This window comes from Rhinolophus sinicus, linkage group LG06 (genome assembly GCF_036562045.2).
Source record: "Rhinolophus sinicus isolate RSC01 linkage group LG06, ASM3656204v1, whole genome shotgun sequence".
NCBI classification, from domain to species: domain Eukaryota; kingdom Metazoa; phylum Chordata; class Mammalia; order Chiroptera; family Rhinolophidae; genus Rhinolophus; species Rhinolophus sinicus.
Window position 1 is genome coordinate 144,959,219 of NC_133756.1, and position 27,255 is coordinate 144,986,473.

General features: G+C 44.0%; 1 protein-coding gene across 16 annotated transcripts in view; it reads left to right on the forward strand.

Moving 5' to 3' along the window:
• CD44 (CD44 molecule (IN blood group)) overlaps positions 1-27,255 on the forward strand; it is an 85,111-nt gene that overhangs the window by 12,653 nt on the left and 45,203 nt on the right. For all 16 annotated transcript variants that reach the window (XM_019738555.2, XM_019738545.2, XM_019738546.2 and 13 more), the window contains exons 2-3: positions 22,837-23,002; positions 26,606-26,739. In XM_019738555.2, the coding sequence (XP_019594114.2) occupies positions 22,837-23,002; positions 26,606-26,739 (300 nt within the window). The remainder of the gene's footprint in view (positions 1-22,836; positions 23,003-26,605; positions 26,740-27,255) is intronic.

A 27,255-nucleotide genomic window follows, 5' to 3' on the forward strand; every position in this document is an offset into this window, starting at 1 on the left:
AAAAGTTTAAAGTGGAGAAAATATGTATGACTTGATTGAGGTCAGGAGAGGTCTCAGCCTATCTGAATAAGAGCCTCCATGTTGAAAGACAGTGAAGGATGTTGTTGGACAGAATCCAGGTGATCAAGTAACACTGGTTCCATCTTACAAGGTCCAATTCTCTTGCCCCAGAGACGTTCTCATTACATCCTCTTCAGACAATGCTAGACCGACATCAGAAGCAGACTAGCTCCAACATTGGTTGAGATAGAACTTGGGCAACTTTGCCTGAGTTGGAGAGCGGCAATTTAAGAGAATCCCAAACAAGACCTATAGCAGCAACAACAAATAGATTTCAGCCCATATAACATTTCCCATTGATTACCATGTTTCCTCAAAAATAAGATATAGCCGGACAATCAGCTCTAATGCATCTTTTGGAGCAAAAATTAATATAAGACCTGATATATTATATTTATATTATATTATATTACCCGGTCTTATATTATAGTAAAATAAGACCAGTCTTATATTAATTGTTGCTCCAAAAGCTGCATTAGAGCTGATTGTCTGACTAAGTCTTATTTTTGGGGAAACACAATACTAGAAGCTGCCTGGAGGGCTGTGCTAAGAAGCCAAACTTTGACTTAGCTATAGAGAGTTCTGTGATCTATTAGTGATGTCTGCAATGGGCACAAAACGGAGGATTTAACCCCCATGTATTACATGAAGATCACCACAGTAGAGCAGCAGATTTTTCTAGTTTATGTTTCTGATAGTTATGTGCAATTCTGGGATGTTAGCCACTTGAATCTAGTCAGCTAGCCATACCATAGACTCCACCTCCTTCCAAAACAGTATAAATGCAGTTTCTTACACAGAGGAGTTTAGTTGCTTGAGTCTTGTCTTATAATTCACTACCACTGTGTTTTCCCATCACCCCAGTTGAAGTTAGATGTTGGGAGCCAGGAATCTCCTCTGTGTGAACAAGGGCCAGACTTCTTGGCAAAGGGCCCCTTCTCCACATCAGCTTCTCCATCTGCAAACTGAGAAGACAAAAATGATGCCTCACCCATAGGGGTGATAGGAGGAATTACTAGCTAATGTGAGTAAAGCCTTTGAAGATGAAAGGGTTGTATGTGCACGTTAATTACAACTTTTATCAGCCCTGGAGCCTCTGCATTCTCAGCTGCCACTCCAGGGCTCTTCTGTGCCTCCCAAAAGCAGACAGCAGCGGCATTCCACAGACTGGCCCCTCTGGGGCCTGCTGGTAGCATCCAAATCAAGAAGGCTGGATTCTGCCACTCAGACTGGCTAGCCCACTGTGGACTGCTCAAGTTTCCCACTACTCATCCCCAAGGGAAAAAGCAAGTCCACTACCTGGGCAGGTAAGATAAGGTAGAACCCAGGTATAAACAAAAGGCTCCATCAAGAGTTGACTAGAAATAGCCCCCAGGTGAGATTAGGACACTCTGCTCTAATTCCCACCCTGTCAAAGCCTAATTGTGTGACCTTGGGCTACTGGCTTTATCTGTCTAATGCTTCAATACATTGTGAAACACCTGGGAAATAATCCCTCTGCCTTCCCTAGACCTCTCCACCTTTGCCTGCTCCTGTGAAAGTGTTTTGTGCTGGTCGGCAGAAGCACGTGATGTGGAACTACAAGGTCCTATTATTACCTGAGTTAGCTTTTGCCTTTATCTCTGTCTCCTGTTGCTGGTTGACCCCAATCATTGAAACTGTATTCTTTGGAATGCTCACCAATCTCCTTCCAGCTGCCATCCCCTCCTGGGCAGTGCTTATCTAGGGGCACTTGGTATGTGCTCCGGCTTCTTGGTTCTGCCATTTCCTGAGGCATACAGATGCTGTCGGGCTGGCAGGGGACCTGGGTGCCCTGCCAAGTTGAGTGGCAATGCCCTTGCTGGGGTAATTCAATAAAAGTGCTAGAGGCAAGGATGCGAGGGAGGGTTTTTAAATGCTTTGCTAGGGCTTAGAAGGTGCGGGCTGAGCTGGCTTCCTACAGCAGCACCAAAGTATGGATCCAAACAGGCAGAAGAGGAGAAAGAGAAAAGTGACCCTAAGCGAGAAGTTATCATGGGCTGGTGACAAAAAGCCAGAGATGATGGCATATCAGAACAGGAAAGGGTATGTGGGGACAGAGTCCCAGAGAGCAGTTTCCAGGCTCTTGACCTCACGTGGAAAGGTGCTGGCTCAGGTTGTAGATGGCCATCAGCTGTAACCAGTTAGCCATTAGCCACTAAAATAACTGCCGTGGCTAGGCCGGCAGGTTGGTTGGTTGGTTGGCAGAGAACCAGATGGCAGATTGCGGATTGTGTGGCTCCTGCTTCCTGTGTCTCCAACCCAGCCGCCAGCGAGACTATAGTGGTATGACTCCCCTATCTATGGCTCCCTTGATGTTCCTTTTTGGCCTCACCATATCCTGTGTTCTTGTGCGGGGAGCGGGAGCTGAGACCCTGCATGACAGGGTACTATAAGTTATATAGCCTCCTTGTGGGACAGATAAGAGCAGGTTGTCTCAAAGCCTGCAAGTGACTTGCCCAAGAGGATGCAACTAGTTACCGTAGAGTCTTTTGACTCAGTCCAGTGCCCTTTCCATTTCACCCTTTGAGATGATGGAGGACAGGGCATTAAACCAAAGAGGACAATGGGCTGACCAAGGCAAGAAGACTTGGAATGACAAAGCAAGGAAGATAAAAGGGTACTATTTTTTTTTTGTAGCACAATGGGAAATAGTGTAGGTGGAACCTCCATTGTGTACACTACACTGGAGTCTCCATGGTACTTGGATCTGGTTTCCTGTGTAGTATCTTGTACATCCATATATGGTCTTTGTTTTGATCCTTTTTGACTTAATGAGCATTTTGAAATGAGAAGGCCCAGCATAACCTGGCCTGGCTTTTCCCCAGCCTCTCTGAACAATTCTGTAAGTCAAGTCAGCAACCAATGGTTTTCAAAGAATTCACGTGTTCACTCAACACATATTTATTGAATACATGTGCCAGGTGTTCTGCTAGGCATTGGGAATACAGCTTTAAACAAGAGAGGCACAGTTTCTGCTCTCATGGAACTTACAGTCTGTCTGGGAAGACAGGCAGTAAACAACTAATTATGCCCTTATTTAATTATACTTGAAGTAAATGCTGGGAAGGAGAAGCACGAGGTCTTGTGAGAGCATATAACCAGGAGACCTCACCTGATCGAGAGCATCAGAGAAGGCTTCTCTAGACATATAGGATTAAAAGCAGTAACTATGTTTGCAGGATCCCCACAGTTCATTGGAGGGCCTGCTTGTTGGGTGTCTCGACCCTACCAGCTCTCAGGATCAGGGGACAGTCCGGTGGATTGAGTTCAAAGCTCTTCATGCAAATGGAGCCAAGGCAGCCACTCTTCTGGCTGCCTCACACTCAGGTCATCTGAGTAAGAGAGCAAGCAAAGAAAGTTACTCCTCAGAATTCTGAAGGCAACTGGTTTATCATGTCTGTCTTATGATAGTGGTGGGAAAGGAACCCTTAGCACCTCCAAGCTCACTCAGACTTTTAGAAACACATGCTGCAGCCACAAAGGAACCCAAACTCTGGGGAATTATAATTGTCATATGATGGAATGATTTTAAGCCATGCAGGGAAATCCATCATTTACTTAGGCATCGTTAGCAGGAAAGCCTTGGTTTAGGGTCATATCTCATCCATTTTATTGGAAAGTTCTTGATCTTGTTTGGGGCACTTTGGTGGCTGGAGCTTTGATTAGAGTCTGTGTGTAGCGGGTGGTTTTCAGGATGGCTTCCAAAAGTCATGCAGGCACATCTATTGGGTCTAGTCAGCAGCTACAGGCGAGAATCCTGGGCTATGGATGTGCAACCACTTGGCTACAAGGACCTCACTCCTTTGTCTTCTTTGTTGTGGTAATTGGAGACGACCAGAGTAGACTCTATCAGGAGAGTGGGACAGATGTGATGAGAAAACAAAAACCATCACTTAACATGCTTTCAAATGAAAGCATAAATAATAGTAACAGTATCTATCAATTGGTAGAAGCACCAGCTAATCCAAATGGTCAGTTATAAACAACTGTGTCTTATAAATGAGAACAGATTCAAGGTTGTCCCCCTGATGCTGATATAACATCCTTTCACTTCTATTCAGATGTGCTTTCTTGGGTAGGAGAGAGGGATGGAGTTATAGCTATCATGGTTGAACTTAAGTTACAACCCATCTATGCATCAAGCCGTGATGTGTCCCCTATGGAATTGTTGTCTGTCACGTGTGTTTTGGTATACCCATATCAATGCATGCCAGCTGAATATCTCTGCAAGTAACAGAGTAATCAACCCTCATAAAATAATATCTCCTACAACAAGAAGTATGGAGGTAGAACAATTTCAGGAACTCAATGATATCATTAAAGACCCAGTTTTCTGCCACTTCCAGTGTCTTCCTACAGTATAGTCCCCTTCATGGTCTGAAACTGATTCTCACAGTTCCAGGCATCCTATGAGAAACAAACAAACAAACAAAAAATCAGTTTCCAGCACCAGAAAGAGGAATGCTTATTCATAAACATCTCTTCTAAAAAAGGGAGGACTAGCTTTTCCCAAAGTCCTGAATTGACTTCCCTTTATTCCTCATTGGAAGAAAGGGGTCACATTCCATGAAATGCCCAGACTGAACCAATCATTGGCAAGGACTCTGAGCAAGGTGCTTGACTTAGACCAGTCACGATCCACACACAGGTGCTGGGATTTGGGGCCTCAGCTCCCATGAAACACAAGTTCGGGATTTTAAACAAAATCAGGGTTCAATTAGATGTTTGTTGCGTTGGTAACAATGTCTGCTACAATGACTAAGGCTCCAAAGGGTGTCCACCCACCTGGCAGAGCTGTGATTTGAGATGCTATACAGTCTAAAGAAGAAAAAAAAAAAAGGCAAAGCTAAGTTTTTGTGTTCCTAAGCCACACCCTCAACCTTCTGAGAAGACACACCTCATGGATCGAGTTCACCTGGGGGACAGGCTGCTTAGACGAGGATCAGATGGTCTGTGGCTTATACGCCATCATAATAGCTATAACGCCATCCTTTTCTCTTCCCAACAAAAGCATATCAGGGGATAACCTTAAATCTGGTATAATTTATAGGAAATAGACAACCTTGTGCGCAATTGAACACTTTCTTATTAGAAACTCCTTGTTGCAACCATCTCAGCCCTGCTGGAGACGTACCAGGCATAAGAAGCACTAATCAGCAGTGATCCATTTGAGAAATGATGACCTTGGACAAGCATCTCTTCCTGTAAATCACGAGATGATGACCTCCAAGGGAGATAGCCAGCTTCTTTTTTCTCTAACTACTCCGAACGTGTTTTAACGTGTGTGTAGTGTTTGCAGCTCCATTATCTAATCCAGCCTCACATTAGCTTTGGGATTAGCGTTATTATCCTCCTGTGCAAGAGAGAAAGGTAATGACTTTCGCAAGGCCATACAGCTAATTAGTGCAAGTTCAAGATTTGAACCCTAGCTTTCTACCCTCAGAGACCATGTGCCTGTCTCCACACTACTTTGGTTTCCAGTGGACTGGACTTGCTTACAAGGGGTCTAGAATGAACTATTGGATTTCATAGGAACAATTTTCTTTTATAAGCAGGAAAACTTCTTCCTAATAGTTTCTTTGAGTCTGAAACTCGTGTCCAACATTTTAACACTTTAATAAACCCCAAGATGAATAGGAGGGTTTCCTGGGCCAGTCCCCTGTCTCTGCGTGGTCAGCTAAGTAATCTAACAGCATTGGGGGGCAACATTAGGATTCTTTTGTTTGTTTTCCATTCCTTTTTTTTGTTAAATCCTAAATGCCATTAAAAGATTTATCATGACTGCATTCAGGGAAGAGAAGCCCAAGGGATGTTTAATGTGGACCTCAAGGATATGATTGTTTCTTACACAGGAAGGGGGCTGCTTCTTTTCAGAATCGAATGATGAAAGCTAGAGGAAATGGATTCTATTAAACCAAAATGATTTATTTTGAGGGTGAATTTCCTGACCGTGAGGCTTGCTGAGCAGTGGACTGACCTGCTAGTCCCCAATCCATCCCTTCAGGTCTCAGCTGAAATGGCATTGCCTTGGGGAGCCATCTCTTGGGGACAGCAAAAGCCCTGGGGAAAAAGGCTTCCCCTCAAACGAGCTGCTCAGCACCTTGGGCTCCATCACGTTTATGCTGCTGTGCAGTGGACTTGCTGAATGTCTGTCTTCTGCCCCGGGCATAACCTTCATTGGGATAATGACCTTGCCTGGTCCCCGCGCCCAGAACAGTACCCAACACGGGGTGGCCCTGAATGAAACCTTATTGAGTGAATGAGTTTGTGACTGGGATTATCTTTTCTGAAGTCCTGTATCCATTTGAATGTTGGAGGGGTTTTGTGAGATTATGACTTCCATGGTGAATTCAGAATGTGATCTCCAAATCCAACTTAAAAAAATACTATCGTCTATCTATCTATCTATCTATCTATCTATCTATCTATCTATCTATCTACTGGAATAAGGGATAAGTGCTAAAAAAGCAACTGAGGGTCAGCAAGGAGATTCTCTCCTTCCTCTATGGCTGTGCTCCACCCCAATTCCCACCCTTTTCCTTGGCTGGCATCACATAAGAAACAGTCTCTTCTGTGGTTTCTTGCAAGGGCACCAAGGGAAGCTGAATATGTACAATGTCTCACCACTCCGAATGGATGTGAAAAACAAGGAGGAAACCTTTCCATTTGGGGATAGGAAAGATGGGACAAGGTTTGGAGGGGCAAGCCTTGCCTACTTGAGACTCTTCTTGCTGGGGGCAGAGGGAGGGGCTCCCTGTGGCTCCCTTCTGGGACATTCCTGAGGCAGCTCTCTCTTCTTTCAAAGAAGCATTATCATATAATTCTTCCTTATCTCTTTCCTGCATTAATTCATTTCAAGTTTTTTTTCAAAGTGTGTCAGAAACTCACAAAAACCAAAAAATTGATGTTTAGACTATTTTATGCATTTAATAATAACTATTTGAGCTGCTTTGTATATAAATGACATTACTTTGATGCATAAAAATTTAGGATATATTCATTCGGATATATCCAACCGTGGCAGCAAAAGGGTTAAGGACTGATTCTCAGAATATAGGAAGAGTGCCCTATTATCTGTTTGGGTTTCCTGTTCTTTATATTGTTGGGAGGCTAAAGTCAACAGCCGCTCTTGTATTCTGCATTGTTTGCATTGTTAAAACCTTTGGGAAACTCATTTGGTTGCTTCTCCAAATGAGCTTTCCACATCCCCTGAAACACATTTAGAAACAGGCCTCCCTTCAAACAGGCCAGGAGGGAATCGTGTCTCCCAAAGTCAGGTTTCCTTTCTTCTTCTAAAGGCTAGATTTGAGAATGTTCACTCAAGCCCACATAGTTGAGTCTCTGGACCAAGCCAGGCTGCCAGGGGTGCACAAAGGGGTTTGAGTTTAGTGTCTCTGGCTCTCAGAAAGCAGTGTGTGTCCTAGAGTGTGTCCTGGGTTTGAGTCCCCTCGTCAATTACGTGCCTTTAAGCAATTAACTTCCCTGAGCCTCAATGTTCTCATCTTTAAAATCGAGTAATACCTAATATCTACGTAAAGGGTTGTGTAAGGACTGATGTGGTCACGTACATGACAGAATGACTGGCATGGAGCAAGCATTCATCCGTTCCATTGTGATCACTGTCATTATTAGACCTGGGACCTCTCGCTTCACCCGCCAGCCCTAACTTTGTTCCTGCTGCACTTGAGAAATGCTTCCAGCTGCCTTTGGAATATGTTCATTCCATTTCTGGGCAAAATATTAGCCAATAAAATCTCATTTGATTTGACAGGGAGGGTGCACCAGCGTGCTGACACCCACGTGTGCTTACTGGAACAACTGTTGCTGAGCAGATAAAACAGCATGAGTTGTTCCGGAAACCTTGGCTATTGCAGTAGCTGGTGAAAGCGAATGGGGAAATGCATTCCAGGTCCTGTCTTTACTTGCACAATGACAGTCAATCTCCCAGGCTGCTTGTCTCAGCAGGATCAGCGTCTTCCTGCCTTCAGTCCTGGCAGTTGGTGGTGGGGCCAGAGGAGGAGATGGTATTTTCCTCCCTTTATGGTGACGTGTTCCTTTACAGTGCTTTTCCTTGGCCTCAGAGTCTAGAAGGGCCCTTAGGGGCAGTTTAATACAGTAGCGTCCTTCTCATTCTGGAAACTTGGGAGTTTCCCAGAGTACACTTCCTCCCCAGAAGCCCCAGCTTGGAATTTCCTGGTGATGAATGGGGGACCAGCTTCTGAGGCCATAAAGTGCCCACCCATCCATCGTTGGGGTGTTCAATTCTTTCATCTCCCCAAATACCTTTAATTGCCTTAAACTGCTTAGTTCTGCTCTCCTCAAGAAAGGAAGCTCTGGGCACTCCCAGCCACACCTCAGTAGTGACTAACACTTTTACACCTTTGAACAGGAGTGTATGACTTTGTGTCAGGTTCTCATTTTGCTTTTAATTTCATGAGAGTGTGTCTGTGGTGGACTGTGTTGTTCAGGCTGAAATGGACGATTATCAAAGCACAAATGATTTTTCCTGGTGTAACGACATTGTAATTAGAAACTAGCATTACCATCGGTATTAGGGAGCGGTGGCCACTCATCAAGGTTTTATCTTCCCGTGGGAGAAGGAAAAGGATTGACATTTTAAAAGCACCTGTTTTGAACCCAACTCAAGGTTGGTGCTTTACGTATATTTATTATCTAACTCCCATAAACTTCTCTTTGAGGTACTCCCCAAATACCCATTGAATAAATGAATGACTGAATTTCCTCAGAGCTATTTTACAGGCTGAGACACTAAGTCTCATAAAGATGAAGTACCTTGCCTAAGAATGGCTCAGCTCCTATGTGGTGAGGTTGCAATTCAATTCTGATTTCCCCTCTCCTTTGAACATTGCGAGTTCCCATTCAGCTTTATGGGGTTAACCCTATTCTTCCATCCCCAGAGCTGGAGGCCTTGAAAATTCAAGGCATCTCCTTCACCTAAGAAAATAGATTTTTCTGGCTCCTTGAAAATGAAGGGCCTTGAAATAATTTAGAACGGCTGGGAGTTATCTTCAGGAAGGGAGGAGGTGGGAACGTCCCTGTCTCCTCTTCACAGGGGTAGTGAGGCCTCCAAGACCACCAAAGATCAAGGGAGACAGTTGGGGGTGGGCGTCTGGACTCCCAGTTGTGCAGGTGGGGGCTGCTCAGCAGCTTTTCACTTGAGAATTGTCTCACAACTAAAGAATGGTTTGAATTGGCCGTGATGGGGAAATTCACTGCAGGGAGCAACTGGGGCTGCTTGTAGTAATTTAGGAGAAGTCTCTCTAAGGAAATCAGCGATTCTGCCATTTTTTCCCCCTCTTAATTGAAACCATTCTTTCCCTCCAGCTTCCCTGGGCAGGTTCTAGTCTCTGCGTGCTGGAGGCCTTTATTTGGTGTAATCTGAGAGCAGGGTGCTGGTAACACTCGTGTTTTGTCTATTGTTTCTTTTGCTGGCCAGTCCATCCTGCTTAATACATTCACACCACCACTGCCTTGATTGCAGAGTGAAATGCCACAACCCTGCAGGCAAGAGTCACTCAGGTTTCTGGAGTGTTTAGAGAGCAAGTCACAAAGAAATGCAGATTTCTCCTTCTAGAGGGAGAGGGCTGGGTTGGCTGGGATCTAAGGATCATCAAATCCAACTTCTTCCTGGTCTGATGAAGAAGTTAGTGCCTTCTCCAAGCACTAACAGCTTATCCATAGAAGCCCAGCACTAAACCCCAGGTCACTGGACTCAGCCTAACGCTTTTCACACTAAATCAAAGGAACATCCATTGGGCACCCTGCTATGTATCAGACACTGGGGATGCAAAGATGAATAAGGCATGGTCCCAATGGAACCCACTTTGATTATACAGATTAATAGCTCTTGAGGCAGGTTTCTTCCTAGAAGGATGTTTTCTAGATAGTCTGTCTGTCTATCTATCATCTATCTATCTATCTATCTATCTATCTATCTATCTATCTATCATCTATCTATCTATCTATCTATCTATCTATCTATCTATCTATCTATCTATCTAGTAAGAACACATATTATGTAGAGTAAGAGCTCATGTATCTGGATAATTAGTCTCCTGGCTCCTAACTGGAGGTCTTGAGTGGCTGTTAGCAATGATATAGCAAGTGGCTGACCGGTTACTTAAGAATTAAGTCACAGTATGAGGCACTTGATATTTAAGCTGCCTTAAATGCACTTTCATCTTTGAGGTGCCTGACTAATATTGATCAATACTAGCCACTTTGCTAAGTGTTTCAGGTGCATTTCCTCATTTAATCCTTATAAGCACCTCATGAGGTAGGCCTTACCTTCACTTTATTAATAAAGAAACGGAGGCTTAAATGTTAAGAAAACATGGCGTGCCTAACATTCTACAAGAGCCCAAACTGGGACTATAAGCGTGACCACTACACCATCTTACAATAGCATGGGGGCAAATCGCTCCAGTAACTGTAAGATAAAGGATGCTAACGATGCCAGGTGGCCAGGAGATTCTTGTGAGCCTTCAGAGGGCTTGTGAGTGCATCACAGTAGCGCTCTGAGGGGCTTCTCTGTCACTCCGTCTGAGTTGTCTCCTTGAAGTTCTGGCTAAGACCTGGAAGGGGCAGACACACCCCACTTCCATCAACTCTGTACCCAGCTTACGACTCAAATGGAACTCATCCTAGAAACCAGGTTATTCAGTTGCCGTAGGCTTTGCCTTTCAAGTCTCTCTTGTTTCTCTTACTAAATCCAAGTTCTGGAGACATCCCTTTATGGACACTGGAAAGCAAAAATGAATTCCAAATCTGATTTAATCTATATGTGTGGATGTGTGTGGGGGGACAGGTGGGGGGGGGTCCTTCCACAGGGTGTCTGATCTGATCTCAAAAAGAGCTGCATAATAACTAAAATATGCCCATGAGTTCATAGAAGAGTGAGCGTCAGACCACACACTCTGCCTGACAAGGCAGCCCCCGCTAGTTCTCTGTTAGAGCGTCCCCTTTTATTTTCTGCGTGGCACTTTCACTACCTGAAATCGCCTTATTTATATTTAATCATTTACCTGTGTATTGTCTGTCTCCCCACACTAGAATGTAAGCTCTTTGGGGACAAGAACCTTGTATGTCTCCCCAGCAGCCAGAATCATGCCTGACACATAACATCTGTATCTTCTAGAAGGTGCTTTGAATTGATGTCTGTCCCATGTCCTAGGGGGACTACTGGCAATTTGGGAGACACAGATTTCACAGGAAGAGACACAGTTGTCCTCACTCTGATGTTTCCAGAGCACCTCTCAAATGTCGTGGTGAAAAGAGTTTGGACCTTCACCAGGTGTGGTCTCTTGCCATGTTTGATGGCCACTGATCTGAAGGAAAATCAAGACCTTATTGTTTTTGACAACTTCACAACAGGGTCATTTGTAATGGTAACCACTTCCTCCACTTTTAAACCTCCTGTACCTTTGCATGTGTGGGCCATGTTCCTTAAAAGCAGGAAGTTATGCTTGGCCCACTCCAGATGCAAATGAAATGGTAAAGATTTTGGTCCAAACCCTGTGGCTTGAGTCGGATTTAAAAGCTTGTCAGAAATGAGTTCTCTGGAGCCTGGCATTTGAGCCTGGCATCTGTGGTTACAGATGAGATTTCACAGATTGAAAGCTCAGAAAAAAGTGTGAATTACAAGCTATTAGCTCACAGGGCAATTGGAAGTGTACTGATCCTGGAAATCTTTTGGCCCAGATTGTTAAAAATTTCTCCACAACCAGCCTCTTCCTCTGTCGGGCTTCTGCTTTGAGACGTTTGCGTTGCTCTTAAAAACATCTAAAGCATGAATAATGGTAGGTGTTGGGGCTGGGAAGGAGAGCCTGCCTTTTGCATATGTACACACACACACACACACACACACACACACACACACACACACACACATACTCACATACTCACTCACACTCACACTTCTACACGTTAGCACCTGATTGAGAGGGAGAGAGAATAAGAAAAAGATAGAGCTTGAGTTACTAAAATGTGACCTGATGATTTTTGAGCCTAACAAATTCAGAACCAGTGAAAATCTAGAATTCTCCTCAGTCACTTGCAATATTTACTGTTGCAAATAAATACTTTGTAGTAGATCACTTCTCTGCTGATGTATTTGAAGAGGAAAGGTAACCTAAAGGCATTGTTCTGTCTCAACCCACCTGTGGGTCAGGATTGGTGGTAGATGAATTTTAAGTACAGGGTTACTGGCAACCAAGTACCAAGCCTTAAAAATGACTTTCCTTTCTTATAAACTTGTCATACTCATGCCTAGTCCTAAAAAAGCTTGCATGCTCACTCACTTGCATTCAGAGAAGATTTCTTTTGAGTGACAGGGCAAGAGGCCACTGAGGATTTCAAGGTTCCTGGTACCTATCAGAGAGGCATTTTCCCTCCTGTGGCTTGAAGTGACGCTGTGGGAGGATGTTAAATGTTATTAATCTAAGGGGATGTCTGACCAGATACCGCACACCATGGGAAGAGCAGAGGTAGTGACCTGCCTACCATCACAGCTCGGCAGGAATCCTGTCCATTCAGCAAGCTTTTCCTCTTACAGGGTCCCGAGATGGTCAGCCCTGCCTAGGGCACCGGCTTCTTAAGTCCCACTGCAGGACTGAGTTTTCTGTGACATTCTCCCCATCTCATTTGGTCTGTTAGTTACCCCCGGGAGGAGAGAATAGTAACCAGCTGACATCCACTAGCAAATATTAACCCAGTGGTACTCAAATTATCTGGCAAGAGGTGTGATTCTGCAACTGACCTGGAATCTCCCGAAGTTAAGCAATGAGAGAAGTGTTTGTGTGTGGTAGCTAAGAGAGAAGGGGCCCGGCTGCCTGACTCCCAACTGTATAGTCTTAGACAGGTATCTTCACCTCTCTAAACCTCAGTTTTCTTATCTATAAGCAGGTTTGATGATAAGAAAAGCACTTATCTGATTATTGTGGGGATTAAGTGAGATAATTAGTGTGAAGTACCTAGCTCAGACTTCTGCACACAGTAAGTGCTGCTATATTAGTGTTGATATCACTGGGGAGCCCAGCCAGGGACTCATCTTAGGATCTGTAGGAGCTTGGGTGTCCCAACCACATCCTTTACCCCACAGTGCTCTTGCGTTTCAAGCCCCCAGTTGGAGAGCCTGCCTGACGTAAGCGAGAGGTGTGGCTGTGGTAAATTGAGTCTTGGCTAACGTATGTCAGAGACCAGGTATCATCCTAGGGTTTGACTCCCAGCTCTGCCACTTTCACAGTGGGATGCTGGGCCAGTTGTGTTCTGAACCTCACTTATTTCATCTGCAAAATGGGGGTGATAATTTGACCTCTCAAAGCTGCTGTGGAGATCGTATCGTGTAACATCTGGTACAGCATCTAGGCTACTGTCCCACACAGGATAGAGCCTCAGAAATCCCATAGTCTTCTTTCTCACTTGAAAAGATGCTAAAAGACATAGGCAAGAGGAAATACAATTAATGTTGGAGCTACCCAAAGGCTGTGTGGTGAAGTTGGGCTCTGTGGGAATTGGTGGTGGCCCTTTGCACCCCTCTATCTGCATGGCTCTCTCTTGAAGGACAGCAGCTTCGCCTCCATTTCCAGTTCAATAAATCCTGTCAAGCCCACGCTTACCCATCCCCAGTAGAACAGGACTAGAAATTCAGACTTTGTTGTCTCCTTCTTACGGTATGAACTAGGGAAAACCTTTATGGAGAACTTTAAATTCCAAGGTGCTTTTATTCTTGAGACCAAGGGCAAAAAACACAAAAATAATAATAGCAAGCCTGAATCACTGGTAAAGCATTTTTACACAGTGCATTTCATCTCGGCTGCAGCCTTTGAGCTGCAGAGCCCTGTGCTAATTACTGAATGCTCTGACCCTCTTTTTCCACAGCTCTCCCATGGGGTGACTAATGCTTTGGAGCCCCAGCACTACAGCGCTATGCAGGTCTTGCTAAGTGGTGCTCTGATTGGCTCCTACTGTAGTGGTTTCTACAGTGTTCCACTGAACCTTCTAGAGCATTGTGGCAAGTGTCAGGACCATTGGTGGGGTGGGGGCTCGGCAAGACTGAGCAACAGGTGGATGGAGGGTCTGGGGTCTGTCTCTCACTCCAGCTTCCACTGGGGCAGCTCTGCTTTTACCCATCCTAAGTATTGTGATTCTGCCTGAGACGTCATGGGCGGTGTGTGTGGGGGGGGAGGAAGGGGAGGGTTTGTGGTGGTGAGAAAAGTCTGAGCACCATCACGGTTCTCTCTGAATGCGGCCATTTCCCCCTTTGGCTGTTGGCAACCCAGGATGGAAAGGGCAGCTCTATAGAAAATGGAGAAAATTCTACCTAGGAAATCTGAGTTCAAGTCTGGATTTTACTCAAATTCTGTAAGACGGAGTCTCTGAATTTCTTGTTCCTTAGTTTCTTCATCTGTAAAAGTTAACTAGTTCCTCAAAATGCTGGTTACAGACCTGAGCAAAAGCTGTACATGCATTAGGTGATGTGGCCATAATTGTAACTACCCCAGGGAAAAAAATCTAGTTACGAAGCAAAGTGGGACCCTCCTTCTGTTTCCTACTTGCAATAGGAAAACCCCACATGGGCCCCTGAGATGCTTTTTAATTTAATTTACCACATCCTGTGTTTGCCACTAGTCAATCTGCTAAATGATATGATCCAAAAGAGAAGAAAACAAAGATTGCAAGGCTAGATAGAGCCCAGCGTTTCCTGATTGTGATGGCAGCACGCAGGGGTATACCCTGGGGTTGCTCTCCCTCAGCCATTTTCCTGGGCCCTCGCTCACCAAAGACCACTTGGCCTTTCAGAATCGCACATGGAGGTAACAGTTCTGGGACACACGGTTGGACCCTGTTGAGGCTCCACCTCCCCTCTCCTCTCCCCCAGTTCCCATCATCCCACTAGGAGGCAGGAGTGGGAATTCTCCAGACTGTGTAAACAACCCAAGAACTTCATGGGTTTAGTAGTTTGGAGGCGTTGACTGAAGGGCCAGAGGAGTGCTGAGAGTCCCTTTGGACTTGCCTGTGACAGAGTAAATGTGATGGGCACTTGTTGGTTTAGTGTTGGCCGCTGTGACAGGCTCCATGCTCCTTGGACAAAAGGCTGAGAGGTCAGGGACACAGCCAGGCGCCAAGACGTTGGGGTGCATTTCCTTTCTAAGTGCCAAGAGATGAATAGTACAGTTGAAAACCACCCCGGATACATTTTGGAGGACATTCTCTGGGTATGATGGTGTATGACTCCTTTCTCTGCTCATTAAACCCTCACCCGCCTCCGGGGCAATTCCGGGAGAGACTGAGTCACTCAAGACTCATGGTCTGCACTGGGCAGCCAAAGGCAATCCAGCCACTGAGTGTGATTTTGGCCTCATTCGGAAGTGGATGCTGAACAATAGACCCTTTCACCGGACGCCCATCACATGGGCATCAGGGGATGGGGGTGAGTGATGTGGGGCAGCAGGAAGGCTGCCAGCCTTCTGGACTGGCAGACCTGGGTGGCAGCAGGGGCTATAATAGCTAGGAGGACTCCCAGATGGAAACTTCTGGGCTTCAGGCATCAACAATCAGAGAAATGAAGAACAGGGTGTCTTTTTTATGTCTCATTAAGAAGTGGATTATGACTTTACTGGGAATAGCTTGCTCAGAACTTTTATTTTTATAAGCACTTCAGTAGTAAGAGCAGTAGCCTAAGAGTCAGGAATCTAGCAGTGATGGACCTCTGAGGTCCTGCTTTGCTCATACCTGGCTGGGGGAGCCATGCTCAGTCATTCTGGATTGTATTTTCTCTTATGTCACAGGAGAATTTGATTAGAAGATGTCTTGTGTCCCTCCTGGCTTTAAACACAGATGATCTAATTAGCAATAATGCTTTTATTTTTAAAAATTGCTCTTGCCTTTTCCTACTTCTGATGAGAATCAGTTCGGTTAGGTTTGTGAGTCGTATAATGTTTTTCAGACATGAGCTCAGCAAATCAGAAGACAGAAACCGAATCCTGGCTGTTTCATGATAAACACTATAAGCATAAGAAATGTGGGGAGCTCACCAGTGCTTTTGGCTGCCACTGCTCAAGAGGTTTATGTGGGACAGACTCCCAGGAGTTCGATGGAGTCAGATGCAATCCACTTAGAAGACCGTGCTCCAGCTCAATCGGCCTGGCACCTTAGCTTGGTCTGTTGAGATTTGGGGTTGGGCCGCAGACATCTCAAAATATCACAAGGACAGCATGTGGACTGGCACCCCCACCCTGACAAATCCTGAGTCTTAGGGTCCTCCATTCACCCTGCCTGACTTGACTCTGCCGTAAAGGACAGAGGAAGGCTGAGGCTGCAGCTCAGGCTGGATTCTCAATTCCCAAGGGATCATGGCAGCGCACAAGTAGAATCAGAGAGAGAGAGAACCAGTCCACTGTTGGGGAAAGCCAGTGAACATGGAGACCTCAGAATCTTCTCCTGGGAGACAGGGTGGAAGTTCCATTCATGAGGATTTTCCTACTGAAGACTTACCAAGTTCTTGGGCAAAGGGCCCTGTCCTTTTAAGACTTACGGTCTGGAATCAAGAGAGCTCTAATCTTAAAGCGATATTGAATAAGCTCAAATTTCTCTCTCCAGAGCTCTCTTTTAATGCTCACCTCTGCACATTTAGAAAACCACATGGAGAATAAGTGGGTGTCCTGTAGTTTTAGCACCTGTCCCATGCACAATTTAACACTGCGATGTGATCCGCTGGACTGCCCAGCCTGAAACCCTGGTCCACTGCTTACTAGCTGAGGTTACTCATGTCTTCTCAATGAATCAGTTACTTCCTGCATGAAATGGGCATAATAAAAGAGCCTACCACATAGAGTTGTTGTGAAAATTAAATGAATTCTTAGGTGTACAGTGTTGGAAAACTCGTATGGCCCAGAGTAAGTGCTGGGTGAGTACTCCCATTGTTATCATGGCTGGGGGAATTGCACAAGTCATTGAGTTGCAGGAACTGGCTTTTTTTCACATCTTCAAGAAAAACCAACTTCCTCAGACAGATAGTCTACGCTGGGACCAAATCAGTAGGGAAAAAAATCTAATTCGTCTACATCCCAGTGTCTCGTGTTAGAAAAATAAATTAATTCATTTTGGACTCTGGAGAAGTCTGGTTGGAGAAGCGAGTCTCGGGGCGCAGTATGATTGTAGGTCGTCTTATGGTGGTCTTCACTATGTCTGGTGTCCTCTCTCAGGAGATCTGGCGTCAGACACGGCCCAGTGACAGGCTGCAAAAAGGCCATGCCCATCGCTGTCAGATGGACAAAGCCAGTTACAAATGTGATGTGGGAAATGGACCTGAGAGGTGCTGTTTTCGTACCTCATAAGTCTGCTTGTCCTGTTAGGGTGAGGGGAGAAAGAGAATGTTCATTCACTCATTCACTCATTCATTCATTTGTTCAATGTGTGCCTACTCTGTGCAGTACTGTGCTGGGTATTGGGGACACAATGATGAGGGAGAGACATGGCCTCTGCTATCATGAAGCCCACAGGAATGTTGCAAAATTCCAGGATCCTGGAATTTGGTTACTAAAGAGAACGTGGAGATAATCATTTCTTTACATGTTTGTGTCACCGATTTCTTTGAGAAACAAATGAAACCCAAGGATGCTGTTCTCACCTAAACACCTACACACACACACACACACACACACACACACACACACGTATCTATGTACACACAAAATTGTACACAATTTTACAGGTTTATAGGTCCCCTGAAGACCCACTCATGGATTCCATGTTGAAAATCTCTTGTCACCCAGCTCCACCACTAGCGAGCTATGTGACACTCCACCCCCACTCCCACCCACCTCTCAGGAAAGTTCGTGAAGATGTAGATAATGGCAAGTTGGACGAAAATTACACAGTGCTCTACCCTCAGCAGATCTTGTGATTTTCTACCACTCAGGAAATGACTGGGGCAAACCAAGAAACTATTCATTTCAGGCCCTGCAAACTTGGCAAAATTTTGAAATGTGCTGGGGTGATTTTACTAGAGAGATCTATTTTCCTTGATTTGAGGCTTAGTGGAAAATGTCGTTAAAATTAATGGTGTTATGGGTCAGCTATTTATTCAAATAAGAATGAATTTTCCCAGAACCCTCCATAACTGGCAGCATCATACAGAAGTTAGTGACAGAGAGTAAGTTAAACAATAAGGACACTCTCCTGGAGAGCTCCTTTTTAAAACTCTTCCTAATAAGTCACCCTGGGAGACCTCTTCCCATGTAGGTGATGAAATCCCCCGATGCTAAGCCCTGTGACCCTTCCACCCTCCTGGTGACCCTATAGTAACGAGCCCCTGACAGTCCGGGAAGCATTTCTCCCTCCAGGGAGGCTCTACTTCAAATTTAAAAGTGGCCTCAAACAGTTAGTGTTGCCCTTTGGGTATTTCAGAGGGAGGAACTTGGGATAGTTCATTTATTACATGACACAGGAGATTTATTGGAGACCAGAGGGCTCAACGGAAAACATTTTTGATTTATTTCCAGTTGGAAAGGCTTGTTTGAGAGTTGTTACCAGCCATTTAATATTAGCCTCTTGAGTCAACAGCAGATCCTGAACCACAGAGGTCTCTGTTTCTCAGAAGAGATGGACAGACAGATATCTTGGGAGTCCTGCCTCTCTGCAGGGCTTTGCAGTGTGGCCAGTGCCATTGCCACGGACACTGGTGACTATCCTGTAATCTGTAGTCTATAGCTACTCAAGCCTCAGCCTTACCCTAACTTCACTTAAACCTTGGGAATATTCATAGCTATACTTTGGGAAGTTGAGGTCATGAAACGTTACTTAAATCAGAGTTAGGAGTAATAGCCTAGAAGCCTGCTCCTAGGTTAATTAAGCCTGTGGACACTTGCTACCAGACTGGCTGGATTTGAACCTTACTAGCTCTGTGAACCTTGACATGTTTCTTCCCTCCTCTGTGCCTCAGTTTCTGTATCTGGGAAGTGGGTATAATATTACCCATTTCATAGGATTGTTTTAAGGATAAAATGAGTTAGTAATTGTAAAGTGTTTAGAAGAGTGCCTGGCATACGCATAATAGGTGCACAATATGCAGAGGGTGCCAAAAAATGTATCCACATCTTAAGAAAGTAAAAAAGCTGTAGTAAAATTGTAATAGTCAACATGTACCGATAACCAAAGATGTATATACACTTTTTTGGCACCCCCGGTATATTAGCTGCTATTATTGCTGTTGGTATTATTAATACGCTTTGGGGTAATAATTTCGGTTTACATAAGTGTTAAGGAAGCCTGTTGGAAACTCATCATAAATTGTCAGGACTTGAAGGATCCACAGCCCTGAAGCCTTGGTCCCGTTTAAGGTATGAGGGACCCAGAGGGGAGGAACTGTGAACACTCATGGGATAGTTGACCTGAAATGAAGTTTTGGGCACCATCATTGCAATTCCTAGATGGCTAAATGCCATCAGGGTTAGGAGTTGGCCCTTTTTTCATGGGATTAAGATAAATGTATATTGTGGAATTCTCGCATTGCATAGGATTTCTTTACTCATTTGGCAGTCCTTGGCTGATACCACTATATGTCGGGAATGTTTAAGCCTCAGTCTAGGACGGCCGAAATTGGAGTTTATCTGTTTCTTCTTGTCTTGGCTAACCAGAGCCTACACAGCTACACACTTCTTATTTTCATACACACACACAGACATATTCACACAATGCATGCGTGTATCGTCTATAAAGTTATATTGGCTGTGGCACGAAGGATTTTATTCAAAAGTCTCAGCCTGAAATGGTTGCTATTGCATTTGCATATCAGTGTGCCAGGTGGCAAAACTAGAATTAATTTCAATAAGACAGAAACTGCCATTGAGCGCCAAACTGCCATCCACGCCTCAGACTTTGTAACCTGGGAGTGACAGCAGCCACCTGGCTGAGTACTGACAAGCAGTTGGCCTTTCTTGCCATCTGCTGAAGTCTCTGCTATCAGCCTCACCTCCGAGAAGATGATTAGAAGGCTTTGTTTTTCTTTTGTAGGCTAGACAGAAGAGCCCCAGGAAGAGCTGTCACCCAGCATGACAAATTCCCTTTGCTACGATTGGCAGACCAAGGGCAAAGCTGAAAATGTCAGTTAAAAACAAACAGTACTTCAAAAGGGCCTTGTGCATTTCCCTTCTCTGGGCTCCCCTTGCTTCATCAGCCAAGGGCCTTGTGACTGCCTTCAGAAGGACAGACACCATTACACTCAAAAAAGAATTAATCACACAAAAATACATTTTCTCCATTTCACCTAGTTCTGATGTGTTTTTTTAAAGCACCTCATGCTAATGATACAAACAAAAGAAAACCAATTGATATTGGCTTATGTCTTTTCAAAGCTCCATTTCTCGTTTCTTCTTTCACTATTTTCAGAGTCAAGAAAGATCAGACAGAAGTTTAACAGTTATCACCGTTTGCATTTGTCAGACACTGTTTTCTAGTGGTTGGAACCTGCTTCCTGCTCAGAAAGGAGAAAGCAGTTGTAGCTTTTAAAACTCAATACTGACTCTCTCTTTGTTCTTGGGTAACAATTATTTAGGTGTACCTCTCTCCTTTAGAGCGAGGGCTTGCTCTAATGATACGAAAGGATCCTAGGGCAAACAGCAAAGCGGTTTGGAACATGGGTTTGGCATTAAACAGACCTGAGGTAGAATTCTAGTTCTGCCACTTAATAGCTGGACAACCTTGGGACCTCATTTACTTTTTCTGAGCTTCAGTTTTGCCACTTATAAATAATGTGTACATACATACACTAAACTCACCTCTTAGGGTTCTCGGAAACTAATGCCAGTCCCCCCAAAATAATCAGTTTTCAATGAAGGTCTTTGAAGTCTTTTGAGATCCTTACAGAGGATCCTGTAGAACCAGAGGATTTTTCAGTTCCTTATTCAGATTAATGTCTGCAAAACTCACAGAAGTCCTTGGATTGAATCACTCTTTAACCAGTGGATAGCAGTTAGGTCTCAGGTGAAATGCTATTAACACTTGGGAGCAAACTACAGGTCTTGGGTCTATCTGTCAGGATGTTCAATGGTGTTTTTGAGGAAATTTCAATGAGTCATTCACTCATTCAACATTTAATGAGCATCTCCCCTCTGTCAGATACTGCTGTGAGCATTAGAAAAACAGCTGTAAACCAGTAAAAGGCCCTTGCTGTTTTGGAACTTCCATTACAAAAAGGGCAGATGGATAATAACTAAATGCACATACAAATAAACAAGTTGCTGTGAAGACACAAAGGCAAAGAGAGGTGAGGGAGATTCTGCAAGTTGGTTAAGAGTGTTCAGGGAAGCGCTCAAAGATGAGGTGACGTGAAGTTGAAAAACAACAATGTGATCATCTGAGAACAGAAGATTCTAGGCAGAGGGAAAGGTAGATGTAAATGTTGTAAGGTGGAAAAGAGCTCAGGATGCCCAAAGGAACTGAAGGAAAGCTTTGTACCTGGAGCAGAGTGAGCTACTTACAGGTTAGAGAAGGAGCTAGGAGCCAGGCCATGTAGATCTTATCAGCCAAGATAAGGAAATTTATTCTGGGTGCAACCAGAACACATTGGAGATGATAAGCAAAGGAAATGACACTACATGATTGTGGGAAAGTGCTCATAATATAAACAATAAGTGGAAAAAAAGGCTCCCACATCTAAAACTGTATATTTAGTATAATTTTAACTGGAAACATATATACATATTCAGAAAACAAACTGAAAGAAAATATAGCAAAATGTTTAAAATGTGAAAATGTTAAGCTGTAGTTTTCTTACCCTGTTTCCTCAAAAATAAGACCTAGCCAGACAATCAGCTCTAAGGCATCTTTTGGAGCAAAAATTAATATAAGACCTGGTATTATATTATATTATATTATATTATATTATATTATATTATATTATATTATATTATATTATATTATACCTAGTCTTATATATATATAAGACCTGGTCTCATATTATAGTAAAATAAGACTGGGTCTTATATTAATTTTTGCTCCAAAAGACGTATTAGAGCTGATTGTCTGGCTAGGTCTTATTTTCGGGGAAACACAGTAGTGGTGGACTTGTTTTTCCTTCATTAATTTCCTGAATTTTTTAAGTTTTCTACAAGTTTGTCTTACTTTAATAATCAGAAATAAATTATGTGCTTCTTATATTATTTATCTATTCACCTACTGAGGGATATCTTGGATGCTTCTAAATTTTGGCAATTATGAATAAAGCTACTATAAACACCCATGTGTAGGTTTTTGAGTGGACGTTAAGTTCTCAACTCCTTTGGGTAAATACCAGGAGTGTGATAGCTGGATTTTACAATAAGAGACTGTTTAGTTTTGTAAGAAACCATCGAATGGCCTTCCAAAGTGGCTGTAACATTTTGCAATGTCACCAGCATTAAAAGATAAACTGAGGCATATTAAAAATTTTAAGTTTATTTGAGCAAAAACCGATTCTAATCAGGCAGTGCCAAACCCAAGGCAGTTAGGCAGGCTCCCAATCATACACTTGTTTAAAACTTTGCTGTGGAGTAATTGATGGAGAGAAAGTAAGTGATGCTGCTTTACTGTGTCTTATCCCGGATTTGAGTTTAATGTATGGTGTTTTGGATGGAGTTAATATTGAAGGCTCTGGCCAGTAAAGAAGTTTATTTGGCTTTTTTGTTCAAAAACAAACTTTTACATTTTCCAAGTTACTTATGTAAAAGAATCTAACATTTCTGTTTCATTCCTTAGAGTTGAATGTAACCTGCCGATATGCAGGTGTATTCCACGTGGAGAAAAATGGTCGCTACAGCATCTCACGGACGGAGGCTGCTGACCTCTGCAAGGCTTTCAATTGCACCCTGCCCACCATGGCCCAGATGGAGAAAGCCCGGGAAGCAGGGTTTGAGACCTGCAGGTAAGAGACCAGTCAGTACCTGCCGGCTGCGGAAAGCTGACTGCCCGGGGTCCAAAGGGCGGGGCTTAGAACTGGGAAGGCTCCTCCCTGACAGCTGATTGGATGACTGCCTGAAGGGTCTGCCCACCTATTAATTTGGGCCAAGTCAAACTGGAACCTGCATGACAACTGGAAATTTAAAGCCCTCTAAAGACTCCTTTGTGAATCATAGCCGCGTTGCCCAGAGGAGGCCATTAAGGGTCATCCACTGTAATCCTCTTGCCTGAAGTGCTTCCACAGCGCTCCACTGGCTTTGAAGAAGTGTGCAATATCATTGTCGGTACCACAAGAAAACGTAAACCAAATAACAGTGTTTAAAATAAATATGTGCCTGGTGGAATCTTGGCCCTGCAGACTTGGCTCAAAGCAGATTTCTTTCTCTCTCTCTCTCTCTCTCTCTCTCTCTCTCTCTCTCTCTCTCTCTCATTCTTTTCTATGTTGCTCTAGTATGAGAGGGTTAAAAAAAAGCATGAAAATTATTAAGATATGTTACAAGTGACTAGGAAGCGATCAGAGGGACCTATGAAGACCTGAGAGGTTTCTATGGTTACCAAGGGCTCCATGGAGCCTTTCTCAAGCCCTCCTTCCTTCCTTCCAGCTCCAGGACAATCACAGCAGGCAATGGACTTTTTTTTTTAAAATTTCTAATTTTTTTTTTTGTGTTTTTTTTTTTTTTTTGAGTTTCTGCTGACCCTGTGGTGAGTGGTGCACTTAAAGAGCAAGCAGTGGTGACGACCACAGTGAAGTGTTTTAGTTTGGTTTGTTTTCACTAAACTGTGGGTTGTCTGCACAACCGCTCCAAAGTTTCCACCCCAGCCTGTCTTTACCAGCTCTGTGCTTTTGCAATGTAATATCATTAGGTAACGTGGTTCCTCTTTTTCTTCAGTGCACTCATGTACAAATACAGACTGCTTTTTAAAAGTCCAGAGTAACTCTTTATAAAAGCCGCTAAACGTAAGTTAAAGACATCTTTCCTCTGTCCTTGGTTACAGAGCAATGCACCCACTTTATGAGCAGTAGCTGAGACACTTGCTGAAAAGGAAAAGGGAAATCTTTACTTTAAAATTGCACCGTCTAATATGGTCACCACGTGTGGCAGTTTACACCTAAATAAAATTAAATAAAATCGAAATCTTCATTCTAGAGCAGCGCTAGTTATAGTTCAAGTACTCGGCTAGCCACAAGTGGCTAGTGGCTACTGTATGGACAACACAGATTATAGAACATTTCCATTATCACAGAAAGTTCTGCTGAGTAGCATTTCTCTAAATCAAAGAGCAGCTTTGTACAGGTATCTGTATGTGTTCAGAGCTGGGTCTGGGAAAACATAAAAGGGAGCTGAGAGCAGCTGGTAGCTGCTCACCCTGAGCTGCAGGCTGCAATGAAGAAAGGCCAATTAGCAGACGCATTTGTTCTATTCACAATGCGATTTGTTTCAATATGGCCCTGTCTAGGTCAGTAGCCTAGTAAAGTGAATTTAGTAAGCTGAATTTTGATTGTGTAATGCAGACAAGGTATACTTACAAAATACAGAAATGTTCTCATTTGCCAAAAAAGAGGGAAGTTCTTACTGCTCCCACTGGCCAATGATCGAGCATTTAGATGCTGTGCCCTACTATTTACTTCCCACAGCCTCACAGTTAATCCTCAGACTGTACTGTGGTTGATGGTATTACCCCACTGATGGATGAAGCAACTGAAGCTGAGAGAAATCCCCCAGCTCACTCAGGGCCACATCACTTGCATGGCGAGGACTCCAGATTTAGGTCCTGCTTCATCTGAGCCCTGGGCAAGGTTTTAATGACCAAGCCCTCCAGGAGGACTGAGAGCAAAAGGGAGATGGAAGTTTGCTGCGTGGATTTGCTGAGTATTCCTTTCCTGCCTGTGAACGGCAACCTACTCATGCAATATACACACATATAAATTTTAATATCCCCAACGCATGTGCGACCCATAAAACTGGCAGTTGCCATAATGTGGCAAAAATTCAGGCATAACTTGGCAAAGGGAATGCAGATTCTAGAAAGTTGGTGTTACACAGACGTGGTACATACGAATATGATGCGGTGGGATGAGGGTAGGCTCACCAAGGAGTATCATAATTTAAAACAAGAAAAGAAAAACTATGCCAAAGAAGGCTGTTGTTCCACACACAGCTGGTATAAGTGTTGCAAAACTCATTTCCCTAATTTCACTCAGGTAGCTATGAATCAGCTATAGGACAGATGGCAGAGTCTCAGGCTATGATAAAATTTGAGCAGCTACTCTCCTGTCTGCCCCACCCTGATTAGTAGCAATTCTCAGATATGTGGAAACTTATTAACATTTAATTGCAACTCCTCCCCCCACCAAGCTAAGGAGTCTTTGGAGAAACCAGTCTGTCAGTTTAGATGAGGAATTAGTCATGAGAGCTGCAATTGCAACATACGTAGACAGAATGAGTTCTATGTGCTTGGAAACTTCAAACTCAGCCATTTCCATGGGTCTTGCAGGGCAATGCACCTGGCAGGAAAGTTTAAAACGATCTAGGCTATGCATTTTAGCCAGCCTTGCATTTTCAAAAACCTGCTGGATTTAGCTTCTCCCTCTCTGCCATTCCCCTGCAATCACCTCTTCCGTTGCAAATGGTAGTTTTCTAAGCCCATATCTCATTTTTTTGTGGCATTTTATATTCAGGAGAAATTGTACAGTGAGTATTTAGCCACCATGATGCTGCTAGAAGAGGCTGAGTGCTGTGTGTTATCACTGAAAGGGGCTCCAGTCCAACATGTTCCCAGAAGCACCTTGGTGGTGGCAGAGGGGTTTAAGCACTTCTCTGGCCATGCTGCTTCTAGAAAATTCCTGAGCTAAATGAGGCACTGATATCTACTTAGTCACTATTACTCCCATCTTAAGGATGGTCCATTTACTTCCACTGGCAGTGAAATTATGCCCGGGATACTCATGAGGCAAAACGCTCTTGTATATGACATGAACAGGCGTCATGTTTAGGGCATTGGAGTGTGGAATGAGGGAATCACAGGAAAAGGTGAGGCAGGGAGAGACGAGTAGGGGACGGGAAATAAGGCAGGTTTGACATTTAGGGACTGAAATGAAGAGTCGCCTAATCCTATCTTCTGGGAGCTAGTCATTTTATGTATTTTCTGAAAAATATGAGGGTAGTGGAGAGCCAGAGTGAATCTCACATCATAAAATGGTCCTTCTTTCGTCTTTTGTGACTCGGACTTCCTCTGCTTGTTCACACTGACTTGACACTGCTGACCACAAATTGATTTGAAGCTAACATTTTCTTTCGTGAGACTTTTTTTTTTTAAAGCTCTGATAGAACCCCAAATAAAAATCACTTGGTTGCCATCAGTCATGTTGATCCCTTTCCCTCTCCCTCTGCTGTTATTTTTGGATTTCATGTAACTCAGTTGTTGAAACCTCTACCGCCCTCGGGGTGAGCTGAATGAAGCATTGCACTGCATGGCATGGCATTCGATGGTATATGATAAAATACCCATCACAGCCTTGCAGGTGGGTAACCTTGCAGGTGGGTAACTGCTGGTGCTTCTCTTGCAGGTACGGGTTTATAGAAGGGCATGTGGTGATTCCTCGGATCCACCCCAACGCCATCTGTGCTGCAAACAACACAGGGGTGTACATTCTCACCTCCAACACCTCCCAATATGACACATATTGCTTCAATGCTTCAGGTTGGTTCCAAGGGGATTGTCTTTGCATTTTGGATTGCATTTTGGGTTGCGTTTTGGATTGCTTTTTGGATTGTTTTGGATTGCTTTGTGGCCAATAGCAGTTCAAGCCCTGCCAAGAGGGGATGCACGTAGCTTCTAGATGCTCACAGAATATCTCTGCAGCAGAGACGAGATCCCTGTCTCCAGGGTGCTTACTTGCTAAGTTGAGAAAGCCAATAGTAAACAAATGAATATTAAACGCCTTATATGAAGTCAGAGAGTGCAAAGAGCTACAAAAAAGAAAGCAGAGCAAAGGGCTTCAGAGTGTTAGGGATGCTTTTTTTTCAGAGAAGGTGGTCAGGGAAAGAGTCTCTGAGGAGGCGTGTCTACAAGAGCCCTGAGTGAAGTGAGAGAGGAAAGCCACGGGCAGAGTAAACAGCCAGTGCCGAGCTAGACCCGTGGGAGCATCGTGGCCTGTTCCAGGAATAGCAGGGAGGCCGGTGTGGATAAAGCCCAGTGATCAGAGAGGAGAATGCC